Source organism: Chelonoidis abingdonii, chromosome 12 (genome assembly GCF_003597395.2).
Source record: "Chelonoidis abingdonii isolate Lonesome George chromosome 12, CheloAbing_2.0, whole genome shotgun sequence".
NCBI classification, from domain to species: Eukaryota; Metazoa; Chordata; order Testudines; family Testudinidae; genus Chelonoidis; species Chelonoidis abingdonii.
Window position 1 is genome coordinate 3,209,850 of NC_133780.1, and position 25,200 is coordinate 3,235,049.

At 46.6% G+C, this 25,200-nt stretch overlaps 1 protein-coding gene and 1 long non-coding RNA gene across 2 annotated transcripts; one reads left to right on the forward strand and one right to left on the reverse strand.

Moving 5' to 3' along the window:
• Positions 1-353: 353 nt before the first annotated feature.
• LOC142047619 (uncharacterized) lies at positions 354-2,916 on the reverse strand. The gene is made up of 2 exons (XR_012656887.1): positions 1,983-2,916; positions 354-650 (listed from the first exon to the last, which is right to left on the reverse strand). It is a non-coding gene; the product is annotated as an uncharacterized LOC142047619 (long non-coding RNA).
• Positions 2,917-5,074: 2,158 nt separating this feature from the next.
• LOC116829171 (E3 ubiquitin-protein ligase TRIM39-like) lies at positions 5,075-16,663 on the forward strand. The gene is made up of 7 exons (XM_032787849.2): positions 5,075-5,491; positions 7,232-7,327; positions 10,328-10,558; positions 11,365-11,387; positions 12,592-12,707; positions 14,247-14,279; positions 16,125-16,663. The coding sequence occupies exons 1-7, from the start codon at positions 5,075-5,077 to the stop codon at positions 16,661-16,663; spliced, it is 1,455 nt and encodes a 484-aa protein (XP_032643740.1).
• Positions 16,664-25,200: the final 8,537 nt, after the last annotated feature.

A 25,200-nucleotide genomic window follows, 5' to 3' on the forward strand; every position in this document is an offset into this window, starting at 1 on the left:
TCATACATTTTTTTCCCCAATAAAATGAACATATAAACTATTGTCATTATATACAGTACTGATTATTTATATTCAATATATATCACACATACTTTTTAACAAACATAACTTATTACAAACTTTGGAGGCAAGAGCTAGAAGAAAGCACCCACTTTGAGGTTCATCAATTCAACTCTTAGCCAATAGCTTTCCACCATCCCACCCCCTCGCGTCAGAAATCGGACTGTAGCCAGAAAAGAAGATCCCATGTACAATATGGGGAGTGGGTTAACTTTTCATGTCTTTGCTTTCAAAGACTGTTGGTATGCAAATTTTAACAACAATTTTTGCAATTAACAATTTGGCCAATGAAGTTTCTTTTTTTCTTTTTTTACTTGAGGAAATGCTTTAGACTTTAGTATTTCACATTCTTCTGATTTATCCAAACACTTTGTATCCCAGGTTGAATAAGACAAGTATTTGCATTTTAATTTTACTTTTTTGTTTAATTTTAAACCAGACTATTTTATAAAAATATTAAACACAACAATTCCGGCCACAAGACAAACACCACAAGACAGAACATAGAACACAAAACATAATTTCTATTGTGCCAGTAAATGCATGGTACGTTGAATGTTGTTCAGCTGGCATCAGTTTTCTTTGATTATCTGAAAGACAAAAAGAAAACAGAGGTCTACCCCTTCTGGGCAGTCAATCATTGCTTAAAATATACAAATACCCTTGTTAACTTCAGGCAAAACAGAGGAATTACTCCATATTTTCTTGTAATTTATTTACAAACATTTCAAAGACACCAAGAACTTTCCTTTTTTCATTTTTACAAGGTTTAACTGCTGTTTCCTTCAGCAACTACAGAGTTAACTTCTCACTCTTCCTTAAATTACTTGCTTGTCTCCCAACAGCTACTTCTATTAACTTAAATTACCATTTCAAGTAAGTCCTGAGTATTTGAAATCCCCATGCTTGCACTTACTGACTCCTTTCTTCCACTACACTCTTAAAGTTTTTTAATTTGTTTTCCAATCTCTCTGTTTGTTGCCTGCCCGCCTGGGCCCGATCCTGCTTTTCTTGCTGAACCGTTTTTTCCATGGGTACCAACTTGTTCTACTACCAGTTAGCTAGGAGGGTGGGCTTTTTAACTAGCCCTCACCCCTCCTGGTCTTTTCCCTTAAACATTTTTACTTGCAAGACTACCCGAGTCCTTCCTTGTGAGGCTTGTCACCTGGACAAAAACACATGGCCCGTTGGGCAAAGACCATTTACTTAACATATAATCCAAATCCCTTTAGAGGGTTTACCCAGAGACCTACCCATTTGTCTGCCGACACTTAAACAGAAAAGAGAATTACACAGAGAGAAGAGGAAATTACAGTCTAAGCCAGGTTTTCCCACTTTTATACACTGACCGCTACAGGGGACGGGACAGAAGGATCTCAATTCGACCTCAGAGCTTCCTCGCACGCATGGCTTCCACTCCGAGGAATTACAAACGAGAGATTCAGTTTCGCCCACACTTCTAACATCCAGATGAACAGAGCAGAAAAACAACAGTAACTGGTTAAACAGAACAGAACCAAAACCAGATAGCGTTTCCATATCCTATAAGGGCTCACTTTTACTCATGCAGTTCTAGACATACAACACCAACTGTACCAAGCAAAGCAAGCATAAAATAACAAGGGTAAAACAAATAGATGGTGTAAATTCTGCAGGGCCCCCCCCTTCTTAATTGCTCACCAAACTGTGACAAATTTCTGTTACCAATCTGTTCCCTCGTGTCAGGTGATCAGGCTGACACTGCAGGATTGTTGGGGGAAGATAAAGAAAACACACCATATAACTGAAATTTTTTTTTTTTTTAAACTCCATTAATAAAATGATAAAACAACAACAGAGAGTGTTGGGAAAGCTCCCACATCACTCAGGAAAAACATTAATGCCCCAAGCCCTAAGCCCCTCTTTCATACTTACACCTGTACGTTCAGACTGGCCACTTCTGTGTATAATGTTCAGAGAAGGGGGAGAGGTGGACAGCAGTTTATCCTATATACAGCTTGTCCAGAATTTCCAAAATGCTTCCACTCTTGGGAGGGCTGTTCTTTTACACCTTGGAATCTCCTGCGGCGTTTCTTTCAGAGATTCCAGTCCAGGTCGGCTGCCTGTGGCTTCTTTGATGTCACTAAGCCACACCGGCTCCGGGGTCACAAAGGCACACTGTTGGATCTTACTGGACAGTTAAGTTTTGCAAATGTAATCTCAGTTCTGTAACTTATATTGCCTTTGGTTCGCTTCTGTCTATATTTTCCTTTCTCCACAGCCAGCTGGGGCTGAAAGCAGTTTTTCTTTGTACTTAGCATAGTCTGCGTCGATTCTCGACCTTGAACGCAGAGCAACTTTCTTTTTATCCCTGGGCCAAGATGAATTTCGAATTAACCCATTCCTTTCCTCAATAGACAAATTTGCTCACGTTGTATTAGGGCCTTTTGGAGATTAAGCGCTCCTCTTAGATATATGATCTTATCTAAATGGAAATACCTTCTAGTGGGCATTGTTTAGCTGGATTTTCATGCGTGTAAATATTTCAATTCTCTAAATACCTGCAGGTTGTTGAACCATAACGTACATGTAAAATGCTGGGGTACTCTTAGGGGGTGAGGTGGAATGTTTAGACTGTCCCTCACCCATTTTCCACTTACCCACACACAGGGAGGGTGCCCTGTCCGCGCTAGCGGCTCATAAACTAAGGATTTTTCCCTACATGGTACTCACACAGGAGAGGCTAACGAGGATGGCCACGACCCTCCTACACCTCCCTTCAGCAAAGAGCGTCGGCTAGTCTCTGGGAGACGGCGCCGCTTACTCTGATTGCATCCAGTGAGATGATCAGACTGTCAGTAGCCCACACGGAAAGGAGAAGGGGTGAGGGTAAGATGGGTAACAACACAACAACCCTATGAAAATTTCTCATTGGACGATGCCATGCCAAGTTGCCCACCGATGGGTCGGACGCTCCTAACCCGATCCAACTAGTTACTGGGCTTGCGTTAGAGTAGTCTGGTCACGAGCTTTTGCCTTCACAGGGTACTCTGGTGTTTCTGGGTAACAGTCACCACACTTGGCCCCCATAATATCCTGCCATCTGATCTTGCTTTTAGTACAACAGGGGAGAGGTGCCGCCACTAGGTCCATACGGGTCTCCCCTTTCTAGATAGGTCCTCCTTTGGTCCCTGCACCTCCTTAACCCTTTTGAATCCTTGCACTCCGCCAGACAGGGGAAGACAGGAGCCACAGTAGGGCGATTTTTTTACGAAGACTCTCCATACAAACAGCTTCAGAAGCTACCTTTTCGCTGACAAAACAGGGCCCCTTCGGAGTAGTTAAGGATCGGTTAGAATTAATGATCCTTCTGGTGGCCACCTTGTTCCTGAACCTTCCAGTTGATATTGAGCGCCAGTACTGAGAGCTGTACCCAGAATCTTTTAGTCTTGCTTTTAGTTAGTGGATCTGATCCAAAACACTTCCAATTCCACTAGAATCCCATTCTAAGGGTGCCTACACATAACTGGCGCCCCCAACCATGCCCCTTTGACCCCACTATATGAATGCTCTATCATCTAATGGGAATCTAAAACGACCGGGCCGCCTCCCCAGCACTCGGGCGACCTCACACCACTGGACTGTTCCTACCTTTATCCAAGGGACGGTTCTTGCCCGTCGCCCGCCGTATCCGCAGGGACCAGTTCTGCACCGTACGCGAAGCACGCTGCTTCTCCACTGTCTGATCGCCGTTGCACCAATTTCGGAGATGCCCTCTCGGGGTCGAGCGCGAGAGAAATTCTCCACTGAGGCCCCCGATGAAATCACGGTGCACTGGGCGTCGGTCTATGCCACGGTCTGTCGGCCGCCGAGAGGGTCCGGCACACCGGCAGGATTTTTAGCCTTGATAGCCCAACCCAGGGTAAGCCAAAAACTTGTGGCAGGCACAGAAGATGCCCAAGGCGAGCAACAGTGGTCCGTGCCCAGATTGCTTAGCGCCAAATAACACACCGAGATGGAGAAGCAAAACACAAGTTTTATTGGGATCCCAAAGGGTGTGGAGACTTAGTACCCCTCAGATCCAGCCCAGCTAAAACAAGCATTTTGTTCCTTTATATCCATGAGAACTTTTTTGCTGACTAGCAAGCCCCCGTTCCCCTCCCCTCTTCTGTCCGGCTGCAGCATTCTTTTCTCGCACACTTTTTTGTTTTCCGCCTCCCTCTCCCCCTTGTAGCAGTTACATTGAAGCAGTTAATCAAAGCTGGCGGCTACAAGTTTTGCTTGTTAGGTTCACTCCTTTAAATTACGATCTTGTCCTTTTTTTCTTTGTGAACCGTTATCTCCTTTCCCTTGGCCAAAAGTATGCAGGCCTTATTAGTTCTGCCTTATACTGGTTTGAGCTGTATGGCACCTTTTCTATTTATTGGCCTGTAAGGTCAATTAGAGTTTAAATATTAAAGAACTTTTGCTCATCTGAGGCCTAAACAGGGAGACTTTATATCCTTATTGCCTTCCACTTTTCCACGTTACTTAGGGTTATGCTTAGTGACACCAACAATAATGGGTGCCAATTAGGAGGGAGTCTCCTTCTTAACAGCCTGATATTACACTATTTTAATGTAATTTAGATGGAATGTGAGGATGTGACTTCCTGCTTCTCAGCTAATGGCTGCTGCTCTTTCAATCTGGCTACAGATAAAGGCCGTAGGCTTTAGGCCAGGGGTCAACAACCTTTGGCATGCAGCCTGTCAGGTATTACCAGGGTAATTGGCTGGCAGGCCACAAGAGTTTATTTACACTGACTGTCCGCAGGCACGGCCTCCTGTAGCTCCCAGTGGCTACAGCTCCCACTCCACAGTCTCATGGTGCTTCCTCCAGGTGCTAACTCAGACCAAAAGGTGTCTCCAGCCTCCCAAAAGTAACATGAGACAATGTATACATAGGAAACGCCTGTTTGGTTTCAAAGTTCAGAATCAGCCCAATTCTGAGAATAGCAAAAAGAAACTAAATTCCTCTCCTCTCTGCAGAAGCAGCCATGGCTGCTGCAGATCCAGCACAACTGTTCCTAGGTGAACTGACTTGTTCAGTGTGTCTGGATTATTTTCAAGATCCAGTGGCTTTAGATTGTGGGCACAATTTCTGCCAGGCCTGCATCAATGTGTGGTGGGAGGGACTGAAGACAGACTTCCGCTGCCCAGAGTGCAGAGATACCTTTTCCCATAGAAACTTCAAACGAAACAGGCAGCTAAGGAATGTTGTGGAAGCTTCCAGAACACTTAGACTGGAGTCAACAAATGAACCAGAAGTCAGCGGAGTGTGTAAGAAACACGGTGAGGTTTTAAAAGTCTTCTGCCAAGAGGATCAAAGCCCCATTTGTATGATTTGCCATCTGTCTCGAGATCACAAAGACCACACTGTGGTTCCCATAGACGAAGCTGCCCAGGGATACAAGGTAAGCAATCACTAACCATGGATTATTAGAGAGAGTCAGCAGTGGCTCTGTAGCAAAGGTTACAAGTGAGTTTTCATGATAAGCAGAATTTGCCTCGTGTGTCTGAAAAGCTCACAAAAAGGGAATCTCGCCTTCAAAACTGGTAACAGCTGTCTGTGGATGAGGTATAATTTTCACAAGGAGTTCAATAATTATGACACCTTAAATGATAAGCATTCAGAAGCAAAACGTTTAACATGTTTGTGTATTTCCCTCCACCCCTCATCCCTTTCAAAGGATTCACATATATAGAAAAAAATCAAACGTTGTTTACTGGACTCACCTAGTTGAGATTCTAGTGCCCAGAGCCAAACCTTGTTCACCGAACACTACCATTAAAAATATTAATATTATAGGCAGTGATGGTTAAAGTTAATGGATGGATAGTTAAAGTTGTTTCTAATAAATTTCTCCAGAATGTTATACTGAAAGGGCATGAACTATTTTTAGCTCAATGACAGGTCTGCAGGCCTGAGCAGGTAGGTTGAGGAAACCTGGAATTTTTCACTTGTCATGTCAGATTCATAAAGCCCAGAGAGTCAGTTGGGCAGAAATTAGAGCAACAACAGACTGTGATTTGCAGGAGTTTTGAGAGGTGGTACAGCAACTGTCATTGTTTCACTTCTCTTGGACATCTTGAGTCCTTCAGGAAGGAAGCAGAATTTGAAAATGACAGCTATGGATTTCAATGCGAAAGTTTTGGCCCTGATCCTAGGATCTGTCCAAGATATCCTTGACACAGGATTTATTAGGGGGAGGGCAAAGGGAGCTACCTGCCACCTTTGCCTCCTGGGGGCTAGTTTGACCACCAGCATAATTTAGGGCTTGTCTAAACAGGAAAATTGACCAACGTAGTTGTTTCAGAATTACTATTCCACTATAGCTACGCTGGAATAACTCCCACATGTGGACACTCTGTTCTGGAATACAGATAACATTATTTTGGAATAACTATTCTGCTTCTAACGTGAAGCAATAATTCATGAATAAATTCACTTTTATTGCAGAATAGTGTCCACAGAGGTAGTTATTGTGGAATAATTTTTTTTCCAGCATAGCCATGCCAGTTAGTTTCCCTGTATGGAAAAGCCCTCAGTGTTATTCTAATCAGAGCTGTCTGAAAAGAGGCAATTCTTTTTTGAAAATTATTTATTTATTTATTTTGCATTTTTGGAAAAAGTATAATCCCCTGGAGTAAGGGAGAATGCAGAACAGAACTCCCCTGGCAACAGGCTAGGAAAGTTTTTGTCAGTTTCACTGGATGAATGTGAAATTGACAAGAGCCTTCTAGGCAAGCAGCCTAGGATCTTCATTTCACTTTTTTCCTCCCCTCAGAACTGAAGTTCTCATGAAAAAAATGGGTATTTTTACCAAATGGGTATTTTTCATGAAAAAATTCAGTCCAATTAATTTTTTTTTACCAACTCTAATTCTAATACACTGGCTTATAATGACCCTAGTGGCTTTTATGCTGATAAGTCACTGCCAGAGCACAGTGCAGCCCAGCCACATTCAGCACACCCCTGATGCTGCCATAAGTGATCCTATTATCAAATTATCATGGTTCTGTGCTAGCCAGGGATTCACCCACCTCAGAGGAAACCAGCTTTATGACTCCAAGCAAAAAAGAAGCCAGAATCCACTGAGGGAAAATATATCTCAAAAATACAATTAAAGCAAAAATATTTTCTCTTTTCTTAGGATCAGATTCTGAGCCATCTGAAGACTTTAAAGAAGAATCGAAAAGAGGTTCTGACATTCAGATCGAATGAGGAAAAGAAAAGCCAGGAACTACTGGTAGGTGTTATTCTTGCTCATCGGCAGTACTGCACATGGACATTATTGATACTGAGTAGCCTGGGAATAATAATTCCCCTTTATGAATGATATATTATTTATTTATTCCTCGGTGCAAAGCAAAGCTCTGTTTTGGTTTAATAGAAGTTAAGCAGATAAATGGAAAATACAAGAAAATCTGCCTGCTTGATTCTCTCCATGGATGGAAGACAACATGGATTTCCAAAACATTGCAACAGCACTTTCTTAAAAAGTATTTATATATTTAGCAAAGAAAAAACAGTAAAAAATAATTATTCAGAAACAAAGCAAATAAATGCACCTTTCTTGACTAGATTTGAGCTTTGCTATAAGCTAGTGCTAGCCAAGTTCCTTTACCTTCAGGTTGCAACTTCAGAAACAAGATGAGCCCTAGGTGTCTCTGCAGTGGAGGCTCTCACCTCTGTAGCACCCCCTTCATATCCAGCTGCAGTGTTGCAGGGATTCTTTCAGTCTAGAATCCCCTTTTAACCATCCTGACTCCACAACCGTCTATGTCCATGGCCTAACCCTGCAGCCAGCTCAGCTCATTGCTCATTTCCCTTTTCAGGGTTAAGAGAAATGTCCCAAATAAAAAACCCCAAAGTTTAGTGTCATTTAAGCCTGGTCGTCACCTGCTTCTGGGACTCACAGTTCTTGTCCCCTTTTTCTTTCTTGTTCTCCTACTTTCCTTCTTTGTCTGTGGACAAAGGCCCACTCTCTCCTCTGGGTTCCAGCCCAAGGACTCTGGTTTTAGGCAGATAAAGGACTGTTTCTTACATCCTTTGACTCCTTCTCTGGGCTGCTCGCTTCTACCCTCTCCCTGCTGGTCAACATCATCACCAGATCTCTGGACTCTACTATCCCAGCCTGGATCTACATCCCCACAGCTTATGACCCTGCTTCCTCAAAGCCCTTCTCCGCCGTAGCTGTGATATGTTGTAAGCAGTCCCTCTGTCTCTTCCCTTTAGAGCAGTGGATAGCTAGCTCCTCCCCAGTCCAAACAGTTCCCTCTCAATTGTCTCTCTGGACTTATGTGTCGTGTGCTTCTAGTAAACAGTAGCTTGCAGGGCTGCTGCTAGCAGGTCAGGCTTCTATACCAGATACGGACCAGTTGAGCTTCCTTTATGGAGCAATACAACAGATAGGTTCACTATAAGATCCTCTATTGCGCTGCCAGGAATGGCTGTTGTGAGCTTAAGTCAGGTACGTTGCATACACCACCACCAATTAGTGAGCAGTGTAACACAGTTCAGCATCCATTGTAGGCTGGGAGCTGCATTCCATGCTGTCTCAAGCCATATTTCCCTCCTCCCTCAGCCCCCTCCCTGCAGCTGGAGTTATATCTCAGGCCTCTTGCCTTAGGATACTCTACTCTGTCTTTCCCCTTGTTATATCCTTGGGGGCAGCCGGTTTAGGAAGAAAATCACTTAAGGCCAGAGAGCAGAAGCTAACAGAGCTACCATTTATTTACAGACACGGAACTCCCCTGACCAGCTCAAGCTAGCTGGGCTATCCTCTAATAATCTAACTCAGTTGGCATAGGAACAAAAACCATGACAACCAAATAGACAACACCCCTCCTTCAATCAGTTCTCCCTCCACCCTCTCCTGGATGCTGGAAATGTGCCTCAGGTCAGCTCCACAGCCTTTGCCAGCTTCCTTCAGCTGAGCAACAGCCTTAGTGGCAGCGGCGACTCTAGGTATTTAGCCACCCCAAGCACAGCAGGCAGGCTGCCCTTGCGGCTTGCCTGCCTGTGGGAGGTCCCCGATCTCGCAGATTCGGCGGCGCACCTGCGGGAGGTCCGCCAAAGCCGCTGGACCAGCAGACCCTCTGCAGCCATGCCGCCAAAGGCAACCTGCCTGCTGCCCTTGCGGCAACTGGCAGAGCACCCTCTGCAGCTTGCCGCCCCAAGCACACACTTGGCGTGCTGGCGCCTGGAGCCGCCCCTGCTTAATGATTAGCCTTCCAGCCTGGCAGGTTCAGCCAGACTTCCCATGTGAGGAAGGAGGGAGAAGACACTCCGATCAGCAAGCACGAGGGAGGAAGTTTGAGCCATGCCTCAGGGGAGGAACTACACTAGCTGACTCTAATACTGGAGCAGTGAAGCTGCCTCAGCGTGTGCTTCAGCATGGTCCAGGGTGCTGGAGCAATTTCTATAGTGAGGGTGCTGTGAGCCATTGAACCAAACTATAAACACTGTATACAACGGGAACCACTCTAAGCCAGGGGGTCCTGCAGTCCTTCTAGCACCTATGGCACGGGCTATACAAGCCCATCTGGAGCCCTGGGAATTTACTCGCAGTGCAGGGCGAGTCCATGCTGCCATGCACGTGGCCATGGCCTTGCTGCCCCAGATCTGAGCTAGCTAGATTAAGGCTGGCTTGGACACATGTACTCAAGTTGCAATCGCAGCCTGGGATTGCAGTATAGCCATACCTTTCATCAGCCATGTGGGGTGCCCTGTGTGTTTGTCATTGTCCTGTAAGAAACTGGCCTCTGCTTCATTCTCTTGGCCTGTTACCAGGGGCTCTCTTCACTTGTCTCGACCTATCCAGTTCTGAATTCCACTTTCTGCCAACGATTCTGAAGTCCCTGCTGGTCCAGCTCTGGGTTCCAGTTCCTGCTGCCCTTCCTGATTTACAATGACCTAACGACCTTGTTTTCCAGAGCCCACTGACACCTAAGCCTGAGATACAAAGGTATTTAGGTGCCTAATTCACATTGATTTTGATAGAAGTTTGGCAGGTAAATGCCTATGTATCCCACACTAAATATTCTAATCATATAAGAAGAATAACCTCCTATTAAAAGCACTCAGGGCTGCTAAGGAAGCTCTCTACTGAGTAGTAAGCACGTTTTCATGACACGTCAGGCGCTGAATTCTTAGTGGTAGCAGTGAACTAATCATTACGGCACATAGAGAGCTTTATGAAATATCCCATGACTTTCTGCCCTCTCTCTGTATCTGTCCATTACAGAAGAAGACAGAAACCGAGAGGCAGAAGATTGTGTCTGAATTTCAGCAACTGCGTCAATTTCTGGAAACACAAGAGAGATTCCAGCTGGCCCAGCTGGATGAGACGGAGCAGGACATTATAAAGAAGAGGGATGGATATATTGACAGACTGAATGAGGAAATATCACTTCTCAATAAGTTGATCTGTGAGGTATACAAGAAGTGTCGGCAGTCAGGAAGTGAATTTCTGCAGGTGAGACTATGATGGAAATACCCGACATCCCTATACAAGGAGGGGAGGGCCTGCATTATGTGCACTGGATTCCAGAGCCAGAGGTCTCAATATAACTTAATGTGTATTTTGTTGACATCTAAATTATATTATCCTGGGAAGGAAAGGTCATAGAAACATAGGTCTGAGACATGGAAAAGCCCTGTTAAAAAAGCCCATCTTCCTGGAGCTAGTAAAAGGTCTGGACTTCATGTAGTAACTAAACTTTTCGTTATTTTTGTTTGTATTATTTATCCAGACCTTTACTGTCACATTCAGTATCACTGCTATTTCTATACATATGAATATCATATAAACATACAGAAATCGTACAATTTGCTAAACAAAAAAATCATAACAAAATATTATTCAAAATGCAAATTGCAAGCAGCTCTACTTATTAAACTACATAAACTAAATTCCCTAAAATGTGTTTTTGCAAAATCTAATGCTCTTGTGTGGCTACGTTGTGTGGTCCTCTGCCCTGTTCCACACTGCTCAGTAGCTAAATTCCAGTGGTCACTGCTCCAAGATTTCCCTGTCACACTCGGACAAGTAAAAAAAAAAAAAAACTTCACATTTTGAGTGTTGGAGAAAAGTTCTCTAAAACACTAAACTTCAAAAGTGATCTCCAGGGCTGTGAAAAGTGAATAGAGGGAACTGGGAGTCGGAAAATGACTTAAAGCTGCCTCTTATATCTCAAGGCAAAGTAAATCCTCTTCAGTGCAGGATCCCAGTGTGTGGCATGTGGACTGAGGTTCCTTTTCTCTCTCTCTTTCCTCCCACAGGACATCAGAAGCACCTTGAGAAGGTATGTGGCTCCTTTGCACTCCCCCCTCACATGTCATGATTCTGGAAAGGTTGATTGGGCATGTTGATGAAAAGAGTGGGACCATCAATATACCCTACATTTTAAAATGCATAGAAGTGGTCAAGGTAATAGGTTTTAAGGCCAGAAAGAACCATTAGATCATCAAGTCTGTCTGACCTGAATAACATTAAGATAATTTCAACCAATTAGCCTGTACTGAGCCTAACAATTTGTGTTTGGCTAAAGCATGTCTTTTAGAAAGGCATCTGGTCTTGACTTGAACAAGTCATGAGATTAAAGATTTATTACTTCCCTTGGTAGTTTGTTCCAAGGTTAATAAACCTCACTATAAAGTGTATGTGATAAAAGTCCAGTAGGTTAGTTCTGTCCTGACACCTGTTCTGACACCTCGTTGAGCTCTGGAAGCGGCCAGCAGCAAGTCCAGCTCTTAGGTGGAGGGGCTACGGGGCTCCATATGCTGCCCTGCCCTGCCCCACCCCAAGCACCAGCTCCGCACTCCCATTGTCTGGCCTAGGAACTGGATCTGCTCTGGCCACTTCCAGAGCGCAGCATGGTCCATGATGCCAGGACAGACAGGAAGCCTGTCATAACAATCCCCACTGCGGCTGACCAGGAGCTGCAGGGGGTAAGCCTGCACCACACCCCCACACCTCAATCCCTTGCCCCAACCCTGAGCGCCCCCTAAACACAGAGTCCCCTCTTGCATCCCAAACCCCTCATCTCTAGCCCCACCCCGGAGCCCTCACTCTAGTCAAAAGGTTTAGTTATGCTGGGTCATGGGCATCAACAATTTTCTTCAACTCAAGAAAAAGAAGTTTGAAAAACACTTATTTATACTGATTGTTAAAGAATGGGCACTGTAATTCAGAGGATAAAAACGTCTCCTGCAGTTAATGCATTATCTAAAAATAAACTATAAGGGACACAACTTCATGTAGACATTCCAAAACCAACCTTAACTCTGACCCAGAAGATGGAGATATTAAAAACTGTGTCACTCACTTCACTTTTTGAGTGATACAACAGTAAAATTAAAGGACTTAAAATGCTTTCAGTTACAGATGGACTGGGAAATAAGCACTCATCAGGAGAGCTGAGGGACTTAAATCTGGACTTAGCAGCTTTGATCACTGGGGACTGAAGATTCAGATAACATTCACTAATAACAGGTCATTTTCTCTAGATGTGAAAGAAAGACATTTCAGAATCCTTTGTCTCTTTCTCCTGAACTGAAATGGGGCAGCTGGAATTTCTCTGAAAAATCCACAATTCTACAGAACATACAGAAGAAATGCAGAGGTAAGGACCCCTGTTACACAGACAGACACTGTTTGCTAGGGCTGAAAACATAACACTGATCTTGCTTAAACCTGGCAGGTTATATGCTTCCTCCTTCACAGCCGTGCAGGGCCTTGGCTTTGAGATAATAAGAAAGCAAGGGTTCATGTCACAGTTTTTGGGAAGAGCCCAGTTTAATTTGTAACTACAGGCAACAGTGCTTGTCAGGCCGCTACTGAGGTCATTGGGAGCAATAAAAGGTCCCTCCAAGTTGGTTCGCTATACTTGAGCCAGTTACGCTATTGAATAGCTACTGAGCCTTCTAGTGACAGAGAATGGGCAGCTCAATAGCATGAGACACCACACTGTCTTGTGAACTAAGCATAGAACTAACGCAGGGGTAAGCAACATATGGCACAGGTGCCGAAGTTGGCACGCGAGTTGATTTTCAGTGGCATTCACACTGCCCGGGTCCTGGCCACCGGTCCAGGGGGCTCTGCATTTTAACTTAATTTGAAATAAAGCGTCTTAAACATTTTAAAAACCTTATTTACTTTACATACAACAATATTTTAGTTATATATTATAGATTTATAGAAAGAGACCTTCTAAAAATGTTAAAATGTATGACTGGCACGCAAAACTTTAAATTAGAGTGAACAAATGAAGACTCGACACAGCACTTCTGAAAGGTTGCCAACCGCTGGACTAACGACAGACTCTTGCATTTCTAGTCCTGGCTCTGACACCTGCATAGATACACCTCTCATTGATGTCAATAGGAAATTGCATTAATGTCACTGATGGAAGAATTGTGTCCTTTGTGACTACTGATTAAACACTGTCCCTCCAAAGATCAGGCGTAATCTTTCATTATGAAATGGCAGCAGTTGCTCCATAGTTACTACTACAATTTCTGCAATAAACTCTATTTTGCTAACACATCCACTTGTTCTTAAATCCACTAAAACTGTCATACTGATCTCAAAATCTGTAGACAACGATAGAATTTTTCCACACAATTTGACAGGTTTTAGACAATGGGTTTCTGAATTACATCACCTTAAAATAGAACAACCCAGTTCTCTGTTTTCTCACTCTACTGGGAATGGGAGTGGGTGAGCAAAGATGGCTTTAAGGAGATCACAAATCATACGCTGCCCACACAATGAACATATTGTTTTTACTAAGTATAAAGAAATGTATATTTAATCACAATAATCTTAAATGTGAAAGAATACTTTTCATTTTGGGTCAGAGTTGTTGTAGTGTGTGCATTACTAGACTTCATTAGATTATCCGTGTATTATGCAGGTAGGAGACTTTTGATATCTTTAACTATTCATTTCCTTACTTTTAAGTAATCAGATTTTATAAAATGAAGTGATAGGCAAGGACATTGTTATCACTCAACAAGTTCTATTTGTTTGAAATAAAGTGTTTGATTGTATTAATGTATACACCAGGTATACAATAAAACCAGTTATGTTAACAATAGGAATTTCACCATTATTGTGGCAACATGAAATCTCATCTTTCACCTTTTTTTCCTTCCTTTAGAGTCTTTCTCATCTGAATGGAAATTGCACAAAGGTAAATTTTTGGCAACTGAAAATTATAGGCATGTTTTCCCAAAATAAAGAGAAAAGAAGTTAATTTAGGACTCTGGCTTTTTGGTAGATCAGAATCTAAAAATCACATTAGACAAAAAGCTGTGCGAATATACAGAGTAAAAGAAATGAAAGAGAAAGGAGATTGCCTCAGATCCATGGATATTTTCACATAACAGAGTAACCGTGAGGATACATTGAGGAATTAACATCTCCATAGTTCAGCTGTATGGTTGTACTGGGATTTCCACTCACTTAAGTCCTTAAGTCTTATATATATTGATTAAACTGAGTCTTCAAACAGAGCACAATGGCTCTCTTCAGAGAGGAAATGAATTTTCTCTCTAATTTATTTAATAAAAGGTTTCATTATATTTGCAAATGAAACATTCAAAAGGTTTTTTTGGTAAATTGTGCCTTGTTTTGCTCACACGTCTTTGGGTTCCTCTAGCTATAAACTCCCACACCTACAGTCTGCTTTGAGAGCTCATTCACAGGCCCCTTTTGACTGTAAAATGATTAAACACATCTAGAGCTACTCCCCTAAACCCTAATAGCCTGAGTTTTGCAAAGATGAGCTAATGGACTTGTTCAGATCTACCACCTCTGATGGAAAGGAGAAACAAACTGAATTTTTTGTTGCCGTTTCCAACCTGACTCCCCTCCCGCTGTGACCTTGGTGAGCTAGGGACCCAAGCTGTCTGGAACTTGGGTCTATGGGGAAGGGGAGCAAGCAGGGATGGGGCAGGATGGAATTAGTGACTCCCAGACCAGTCCAGGTCCCTATCCCCTAGACTACAGAATGGCCACGTAGGGGTTGAGCATGGCTTTGGAGGCACTGGGGGTGCGCAGGGATATTTGGGGGCCTGGGAAGGGGCAGTCGTCTGTGTGAGTGGTAGCAAGGAATGAGGTTTTGAGTCTGTGCAGGGCACTTGCAAGGTCTGTGTCCAGTGTCCCTGTGACAAGTAGAGGAGGCTGAAGAGCTCTCTGAATGGCTGGCTGGCTCTGCTCTCGGGTAGAGCTAAGTGACTTTTCTGGGGGATCCTAGAGTCTCTGTGCCAAGCATCTGGCACATCCAGGCCTCACCATGTCCCTGTTGCCTTATGTGCTGGAATCAGAGGCAGCTGTGTCAAAGGAATCCTCCAAGTGCTGAGGACACCTCTCATCCCTGTTCCCCTGCACAAGCCTGGTCCCTATTAACACAATCCCTCTTCCTGCCTTCGGCTTCCCCAGTACCCCTATTCAGTCCTCCCAGCTAAGTTTCCCCGCCGGCACACCTGGCAGCAGCCCCATGAGGAGGCAGGGTGGGGCACAGTGCTGTGAGAAGACATGCAGAAATCAGCAACAATATGGAGGACCAAGAGGAAAGAGACAGGATTGTGGGAACAGCGGATGAGAGGAAAGTGGCATTTGAGCCAGCCAGCGTTTGGAGGTGGGGAGAGATGTGAATGGGAGAGGAGCTCTAATATGATGGACCATAGTTCAGGGGATGAGGATCACAATGAGGTGCTTGGACAGACATTTGGTTTCACTACAATCTACTAGAATCTCCAGTCCCCTCCCTAGAGAGAGGTGGTGTGGACTGGGAAAGGCTCCAGGTATCTGCCCTGGATTGATCCCCTTGCTCTGTCACTGACGCATCTCGGCCCAGAGGGTGGATCCCACCTGCACGTGGCTCAGATTTGCTCCCCATTCAGAGCAGGGTAAAGCTAGAAGGGAGGCCATTCTCTGATTCGCTCTCCAGCTGGGACAGGTTCTGTCCCTGATACAATCAGACTTTCCCACAGGGCTGAGCTCTGCCCCTAACCCTCTGATTTTCCCTCTCCAGTAAATGTGACTCTGGATCCAGACACGGCCCATCCCGAACTCATCGTGTCTGAGGATCGGAAAAGTGTGAGACGGAGAGACACAGAGCAGGCTCTGCCCAACAATCCTGGGAGATTTGATACCAAGCTCTGCGTGCTGGGCTGTGAGGGATTCACCGCTGGGAGGCACTGCTGGGAGGTGGAGGCAATGGGACTCTGTGCTGTTGGGGTGGCCAGAGAGTCTGTGAGCAGGAACGGAAAGATCAACTTTAGCCCTAAGGACGGGGTCTGGGCTGTGGAATGGAGCGGGGAACAGTGGTGCCGGGCTCCTACCTCCCCTGTGACCTCCCTGTTCCTGATCAAGGCACCTAGCAGGATCCGGGTTTATCTGGACTATGAAAGGGGGAAGGTGGCATTTATCGATGCTGGTAAAGGGGACCCAATCTTCACTTTCCCAACAACTTTTTTCACTGGTGAGACAATCTGCCCGTTCTTCCGAGTTGGATTTAGGAGCCTCTCTGGTCCGTTCCATCCCAGTTCCCAGCTCACACTGTGTCCCTGAGATGCCCTGTCAGGCCTAGAGTGACCATCTTTGTTGTCTGGAAAGAAGGGAAAGCCCACGTGAAAATTAAGGGACAAGGCTTTATTTTAAAGGATGTGGAAGGGAAACGCTATTTCCTTTAACCTGTCATATATATTTCTCTCTCAAGTTTACCTCAAGAATACAATGCAATTATCATAAAATTCAATGTAATGTTTAAAATGGTCAGGGACATCTCTCAAAATAAGGAATGGGTGGTCACCCTAAGAGACAAATCGATGAAATAAGCAACAGTCCATTAAAAGAAGGGATGAGTGGTCATTCTAGTCAGACCCCATGAAGCATGCTGTGCTAGCCCCAGCTTCTTAGTCTGTATGACCCTGCAGAACACAGCCAGACCCTTTCCCACCTAACTTCCAGCCATCACCCACCCATCTGTACAACCATGGAGACAGGGATAAGAGAGGGTTGTGGAGCTCTGTGTGAGGGCAGAGAGGTACTCTAGGCTGGGACTCTGTGATCCAGGATGTCAAATCTGTCTGGAGTGAGACCCCGAGGGAGAGGGAGACCCAGGCAAAGCCCTGGGAAGGGGAGGCCTGGCTGAAGAGGGGTTGTGTTTAAGTATCAAATATACAAGTTTTAGTATTTGGATCAAATCTCCTTACTTTTCCTCTGAACAAATTTGTCTCAAAATATTATTATTCTGCAATAGGAAATGAACTGCTTCTGTGGCAGAAACTAGAAGAGATGATCCTTCTTTTATTTTCAACAGATCCTGCTGTACAATTCCCTCCTTGGTTTTGTTTAAACTGGAAAAAGGCATCCTGGTTAAAAAAACGCGTTAACGAACGTGTTTTAACTAACATGAAAGTAAACTTGGCTTTGTGCCTAGCGCAGACATGGGCGGTTGTGTTTAAAATCATGTTAGCTGCTCATTCATTAGCCACAAGCAGCTAATATATTTTAAATACAGCTATTACTGTGTACATAACGTACTAAGGCTGAATTTTTCAAAAGAAACTAAGTGACTTAAATCTCATTGATTTTCAATGGAATTTGTGCTCCTAAATAACTTAGGATGGGATTTGCAAAAACACCTAAGTCATATGTATCAGGGTTAGTTTAAATGTGTTAATATATTTTCTAACATAATGCATTTCCCCCAGTAGACTAACTGCTTGTGTTCTCCTGTTCACCTATTAAAATTGCCTAATGGATGCACCTGAGAGAAGAATTTGTCTGTTAAAACTTTCTGGAAAGCTCTGGTTTGCTGTGTGAGGTGTATTTTGAAATAGAAACAAAGGTTGGTTTCCACATGGATTTTGCCCAAAGAAATTTTAAATAAACAGAGACCTGAAAGCCCAATCAGTTCCCTTGTGTCTGCTGCCCAGTATAAGATGTAAAGGCGTAACACAATGAGGAATGTAGGAGTGATATGAAATACAGGAGTGATGCTTAAGTTCCATCATGCACTGGTGTCCTAGGGGTACTGCTGAAACAGCAAATTTGTGCACTGAATCAGTGAAGCCTTTTAAAAAGAAAATAGCATTTATTAGTCAACTGGAATACAGCATCTGGAAGTCCTTAGGTTTTACAGAGAAGCCAAGTTTCAGTCAGAGTCTATAATGGTAGAAGCAATCACCCATTCATAACAGTCAGATGGTCCATGTGCAGAGGGACTTCCTCAAAAGGCTCTTTGCCCTCTGGGAGCTCAGATGCACTGAGAGAGCAGAACTATAAGTGGGAGGAAAAGGGGCACTTTCCCCTCTGGTGACATGAGGGCCAATAAAGGGACAGAAACTGGAGCCATCTGTAGCCTCCCATACAAATACCCCCTATCCCTGTACAATTCCTACCCATGGCTGTGGTAGGAACTCAGGGGTTCCCCTTCCCTCCTCTGCTCCCCAATTGGGGAAGGAACCCAGAAACCTGCTCCCTCCCCAGGCCGCCCCCATCAGTTTGGAGAGAACTCCAGGCTCATCGTCCCCGTCCCCGCCCTCCTCCCACCATGCTGCTGCTCCTAGGCAAAGGGGGAGGTCAGAGCAGTGCAGGAGAGTAAATGGTGGGGGGCAGAACCGGCGCTAGGGTTTCTGGCGCCCTAGGCACCGGGACATTTCACCGCCCCGTGCGCGGGTTTCGCGGCTCCGGCGGAGCTGCCTGCGGCAGGTCCACCGGTGGCGCAGACCGGGCTCGGCGGCCAGCTCCCTGACCCTGGGGGATGGGAGGTAGCAGCCGGCGACCTAGCCCGGGGGGGGGAGCCCGGCCCGGCCTGCCAGGTCGTGGCGGAGAACCCCGGGGGGGGGGGGCTGCCGGGCGCGGCGCGCGCTCCTGAGCCCGGGGTGGGGGGCACCCTGGGCTGCCGGGATGGGGGCACCGGCTCCCTGAGCCTGGGCTGCGGCGGCGGCTCCCTGACCCCGGGGGCGGGGGGCGCCCTGGGCTGTGGCGGTGGGGGCGCACTGACCTCAGGGGTGCGCTGACCGGCGGCGCCCCGACCCGGGGGACACCTTGGGCTGCCGGCGACAGGCAGCTGCTGCTGCCGGCAGCTCAGCCCCTCCAGCAGCAGCTACTGCAACCATTTAAAAAAGTTTGGGGGGGCGCCACTTTTTGGCGCCCCCAAATCTTGGCACCCTAGGCAACCGCCTAGTTGGCCTAAATGGTTGCACCGGCCCTGGTGGGGGGTCAGAACTGTGGGGGGATGTAGGGGCTTCAGCTCTGCCCCCCATTTCTTCTCCTCTTCTAAAAATGCTCCCACACACTCCTTGTCAGCCCCTCCATCCTCTGCCAAGCTGAGACCCCCAACCCCTGCCCCTCTGTGAAGAGTGGGGGATGGGGCAGGCAGTGAGAGGGAGAGACCAGGAGATGATAACAAGCAGCCAGTACCTAGAGCAGAGGTGGGCAAACTATGGCCCCCGGGCCACATCCGGAGCATGGGACTCCCGGTCCCTCCTCTGAGGTCCCCCCTCCCCAGCAGCCATGCCACTGCGCAGTCAGCGCTCTGGGTGGCGGGGTTGCACTCTGGGCGGCAGGGTTGCATGTTCCTGCCAAGCAGCGCAGCTGCGTGTCTGGCTCTGGCGCCGCAGCACAGCTGCCAGACATGCTGCTCTGAGCGGCATGGTAAGGGAGATGGGGCTGGGGGGTTGACAGGGGACAGGGAGGAGGAGGATGTTGTATGGAGCGGAGGTTCTGGGGGGTGGTCAGGAGATGGGGAACATGGGGGGGTTGGATTAGTGTGGGAGTCTTGGGGTGGGGGTGTGGATGGGTTTGGGGTGGTCAGGAGACTGGGAGCAGGGAGGTTGGATGGGGGTGGGGTCCCTGGGGCGGTTAGGGGCAGGGGGTCCTGGGAGCGGGACGTTAGGGGACAAGGAGCGAGGGGGATTGGATGGGTCGGAGGTTCTGAGAGGGGCAGTCAGGGGGGAGGGAAGTGGGAGGGGCAGATAGGGGGTGGGGGTCAGGCTGTTTGGGGAGGCAGAGCCTTCCCTACCAAGGCCTCCATACAGTTTTGCAACCCCAATGTGGCCCTTGGGCCAAAAAGTTTGCCCACTCCTGACCTAGAGTAATCATTACAAAGCTGCCAGAGAGGGACATGTAATTTTATTCCAGATTTTCAGAGGTTTGAGTTTAGCCATTTTCCTCATTATGGACGGGCACAAGGCAGTGCTAGGACAGCCGTTAATTCTGCTTGTAGATAATCTTAGGGGAGTTTTGAACTCATAACCTCTGATTGGGGACAGATTAACTTTTTGTGGGCCTGCTGCCAAACATATCTGTGCGCCCCCATTGGGAAAACAGGGCATGTGATGGGGGGCGGTCTGCAGAGCGAGGGGCCGGTTGGGGCAGTGAGGCGCAGCGCAGCAGGAGTGGCCCCACTCAGCCCAGCACAAGGGGACTGTTTACAAACCCAAAACTGCTAGATGCACACTGGCCCACCCAGCCCTGCGCTGCCAGTGTGCCCCTTCCACACTGGCCCCCTGCCCAGTGCCCTACCCTTATGGCCAGCACCCCCTCACCCAGAGACTTCCCCCACAGATCCCCCGGCCACCTCTTCCAGAGATCTCCCCCACAGATGCCTATGCCCAATGTCCCGGCCTCACTATGCCCAGCACCCCCTGCCCAGAGACCCCTCCTGCTGACCTCCCACCACAACTGCACAGCACCCTGCACACCATACCCCCTGCCCAGCTCCCCCACCCACAGATCCCCTACTGTCCAGCACCCCTTCACAGTCCCACCATCATAGCTGTACAATGCCCCAAATTCTGTGCATCATATTTTAAAATTTTGCAATGTTTTGTTTATAATAAATAAATGTGGAAGCTCCACCATGGCAGTGGGGAGCACAGGCCACTGGCTGCATGGAGGTGGGAGAATACCCTGCAGCCTCCCCCGCCCCCCTGGGACAGGGACTTGGCAGTGAGGCTGAACCTGACTCTGACACAGAACAAGGGCCATGCCTACCACAGACACACCTTGGGGCCCTGCCCCTTTTGTGCCAGGCACCCCAGATGTGGGCAGGAAGGCTCAGCCTGGCAGCAGGATCCAAGTGCAGAGGGACTTAGAATAGGGGGGCTCCAGATGGGGGTAAGAGGGTTATGGGGGGGCAGTCTGGGTGCAGGCAGCTCAGTGGGAGATCTGGATGTAGAGGGAGGTTCCAGGTGCAGAGGCAATGGGAGTCTGCAGGGGAAACCAAGTGAAAGTGGTTGGGGCTCAGTAGGAAGGGTGTCTGGGGAGCTCATCAGGGTGGTACAGATGCAGGGGAGGTGGGACTTGTCAGGGTGAGGGTTTAATGGGCCTGCTTAATAGGGGAGCCCCAGCTGCTGCCAAGGGGATCCTCAAGCTGGGTCCCCGCTTCCCCTATCTCCTTCTCTTCCCTGTCCCATGCCCCTTCCCACCCCCTTCCTGCCCCACTGCCTCTTTCGCTCCCTGGTGCACAAGATAAAGGATGGCTTCTAGCATGCAGAAGGGAGCTCAGCCAGCACTAGGACCCAGAAGGTGGTATCCAGCTGCAGTCCAGAGAGCTAAGCAGCACTTTTTTTTCAGCCGTGCTGCGCAGCTCTGCATTCAGAGAAATGGGGGGGGGGCACACGGGGGCAGTGGCATGTGACCTTGCACCCCATGTGGCCCCCACCCCTCACCTCTATTTGGGGGGAAATGCCCCAAACTGTGCCATGAACATTCCCAGTCACACCCCCTCTTCCTCCTTCACTTTCTGCAGGAAAGCAAAGAACGCTGCAGGAGGGGGACCTGGGCTGTTTTCATTCCTCCCGGGGCCCAGGAGTATCCCACACAGACCCCCATTGCCAGTGTCACCCCCAGAGACCCACTCCTCCCGCCTGCCTGCCTCCTAGCCATGCTCACTAGCCCACTGGGGCGGGGGGCTATTTGCCTTGCCTGGGCTGAGCCAGCATCACTGCTGGGGCCAGTAGGCGGCCTGCCCAGGCTTAGCTCCCTCAGAACCCCCTTGCCTGGGGCCCAGATGAGCCCCCGCTGGTGGAGAATGACCTGGCTCCTGCACTGGTCACAGGCAGCTCAGCCCCGGGAGGTGGCGGGCAGAGCAAGAAAATAGCCTGGAGCCGGAGCTGCGCTGGGGAGTGGGGCAGGCAGACCCCTGTGTAGAATGATCAGATAGCAAGGGTGAAAAATCAGGACAGGGGGTGGGGGGTGATAGGCACCTATATAAGCAAAAACCCCAAATATTGAGACTATCCCTATAAAATCAGGACATCTTGTCACCCTACCCCTGTGGGACATGACCCTTGAGAGCCTCCCAGCTCAGCCGGCAGAGGAGTGAGTGGATGGAGGGGATGGGATGGGGCAAGGATACCTGGGTTGGTGGGACATCCGAGAGCAGCACCGAGGAGGGGCTGGAGAGGAGAGGAACCCGCCTGCGGTGGGCCCTCGGCTGGCAGCACAAGTGAAGTGCAGTGCCCAACTGGCTGACGGGCCCCTATTGAGCATGGGCCCGGTGCCAGGGTGCCTCTGGTGCCGTTGTAAACCCAGTACTGCCTCTGATTTATTAGAGCAATGCCCTAGCCTCTGAGCTATAGATCCAGGAGTTAAGAGCCTGGATGTATTTTGGTTTCTATCCAACCTGAATTATTTGTTCCTGTTTTTTCATTTTTGGTCTGAGTTGACTTAGAAGCAAGCAGGAGACAGTCTCTGAACAGCTAGAAACTTTTCCCACCCACTCCTACTTCCAGTCCCTTGTCCCGTCTTTCAGTTCATCCCCATTTAGAGACCTCCCTTCCCTGACTGTTAAAGAGACTCCTCACCCCCAACTCCTAATAAAGGGTGGTCTTCCTTACCCCGCTGCAGAAAAGTGCAGGAAGGATCATGCTGAGGAAACCAGTCAACCACATGCCTCATTTGGAACTGGATGGACTCAATCAGCAGCAGAGACAAAAAAAAAAACAAAATGCCAAAACCAAATACAGCACAGTACTGTGTTAAACATAAACGACTAAAAAAAATAAAGGGAAAACAGCATTTTTCCTCTGCACAGTCAAGTTTCAAAGCTGTATTAAATCAATATTCAGTTGCAAACTTTTGAAAGAACAACCACGACGTTTTGTTCAGAGTTATGAACATTTCAGCATAACAAACAACCTCCATTCTGAGGTTGTCATAGACTACGTCATAGTTTAAGAGCAGAAAGAACCATTCGATCGTATAGTCAGATCTCGTGGGCCAGAGAATTTTAGTCTCTCTTTTTAAAAAGTTCCATGTAAGGACCAGAGAGAGCCCCACTCCCCCCAACCCCTCCCCATTCTTTGACCAAATATATCCCCTCCCTGGACCTAGTCACTGGAAGCTAGTCTAAAGGAAGATTTACAATGTGCAATGACTGCCATGTCCTGGAGATAGATGGGTAGAAACATCAGTTCAGGTCATTTATTTCAAGCTGATTTTTACAGCTTGTTCTTTGTTCTCCCAAGACAAATGACAACCTCCCAGGTGCCTTTTGGGAGGGATGGGGAGCAGAAAATGAGGAGATTTTATATCAATATTTATTTTTTAGACAGGATGTAGGCAATCTGAGGGGATTTGAGATTGATTCTGAATAATTAGAAAAAAAAGACAAAACTAGGGGAGTTTTATATAAATAAATATATGACAATTAGAGAGAACAGGAGAAAAAAAGAGGGGAGTTTAGGTCGGTATTTGAAAATGCAGGGAGAAAAGGAACAACGTTTAATGGGTTTTACTCACAATATTAAAGAATTAGAGGGGGTAGGAACCAAGTCTTACATGATTTTTGTATCACTATACAACTGGAGAGAGACCAAGGAAAATCTGAAGGTACTTTATACCAATATTCCAGGTTTTGCAAGAAACAGGACAATTACAGAGGAAAATGTATAACTGTGTTTGATAAGCAGAAAGGAATGGAAATAAATCCCAGTGGACTTAATATACCAATTTGATAATCATTGATATTTATTTGTTTTGATAATCAGTGAGAAACCAAGGCAAAATATGAGTGGAATGAGAATTAGGGAAAAAATGAGGTGAAATTTGAGGGGATTCAACACCAATATTCAGTAACGATAGAGAAAATTTCCCCTTTGCCAGTCATTCACAAATGATTGGGGGGGGGGGGTGCCAGAAGGTTCCATGACAGTTGGGCGAGAGTAGCAGGAGAGGAATGGCAGTTGGTTGGAAATTAGGAGATGGGGCTGACATGGGCAGCCTTCACTGGGTACATCACTAGCTGGAGGGATGAATGCTTTTAAGCTTGTTGAATGTTAAATAGTGGGCAAGTGGCTTTAATCAGCAAACACATTGGTACATGAGGGCAAAATTGATCACAGGGGAATTTAATCCCTCTGCTCCTGCACCACCCTGTGAAATAAAGACTCCGACACATTGTTTCCCTCCAAAACTAAGCCAAGTGGCTTCAGGTTAAATTAGAAGGTGAAAAATCCCACCAATTTAGGACATTTTATATTGCTATTCAACAGAGAGAAAAAAAGACCAACTGTAAGAGCATTTTATACAGCATTAAAGAATTAGTGAGAAAAGTGAATTTTAACAGGGTTTAATATCAACATTCAAGGATTAGCGAGCAAATGGATCAAATCTGAGGTGATTTTATGTCAATATTTAATTACTGGTGAGAAAAAGGGCAAAATCTGAGGGCATTTTAGATGAGTTTTTCAAAATTAGATTGAAAAGAGGCCAAACAGAAAGGATTTCAGATCAGTAACTGAGACTTAGAGGAGAAGAAGGGGTTTAAGCTGATGTGACAGTTGATCATAGATAGTTTAACTCATCATTTCCACATCCATTATGTGGGGAAATGCTTCAGGCCAGCTGTTTTCTGCCAAAAGCAGAAGTAGATGGACTTAGTAATGGAAAAAGCTACTATGCTATCTATATTTTGAATTAAAGAGAAAAGGGGGAAAAGATGAGTGGGTTTTAGGATGATAGTTAAAAATAGAAAAGTGTCAACCTCTGAGGGAAATTTCGATCATCTTATAATTACAGAGAGTGGGGAAAAATCAGAGAGACTTTAAATAAGTGTTCAATGTTAAGAAGGAAAGGATCACATCTGAGAGGAT

Excerpts from the sequence above, each read along its gene's own strand:
- LOC116829171 (XM_032787849.2), top strand. The coding sequence starts at position 5,075 with ATGGCTGCTGCAGATCCAGCACAACTGTTCCTAGGTGAACTGACTTGT. Across the intron at positions 11,388-12,591 it reads ATCAGAAGCACCTTGAGAAG|ATGTGAAAGAAAGACATTTC; the intron begins GTATGTGGCTCC and ends CATTTTCTCTAG. Across the intron at positions 14,280-16,124 it reads TGAATGGAAATTGCACAAAG|TAAATGTGACTCTGGATCCA; the intron begins GTAAATTTTTGG and ends TTCCCTCTCCAG.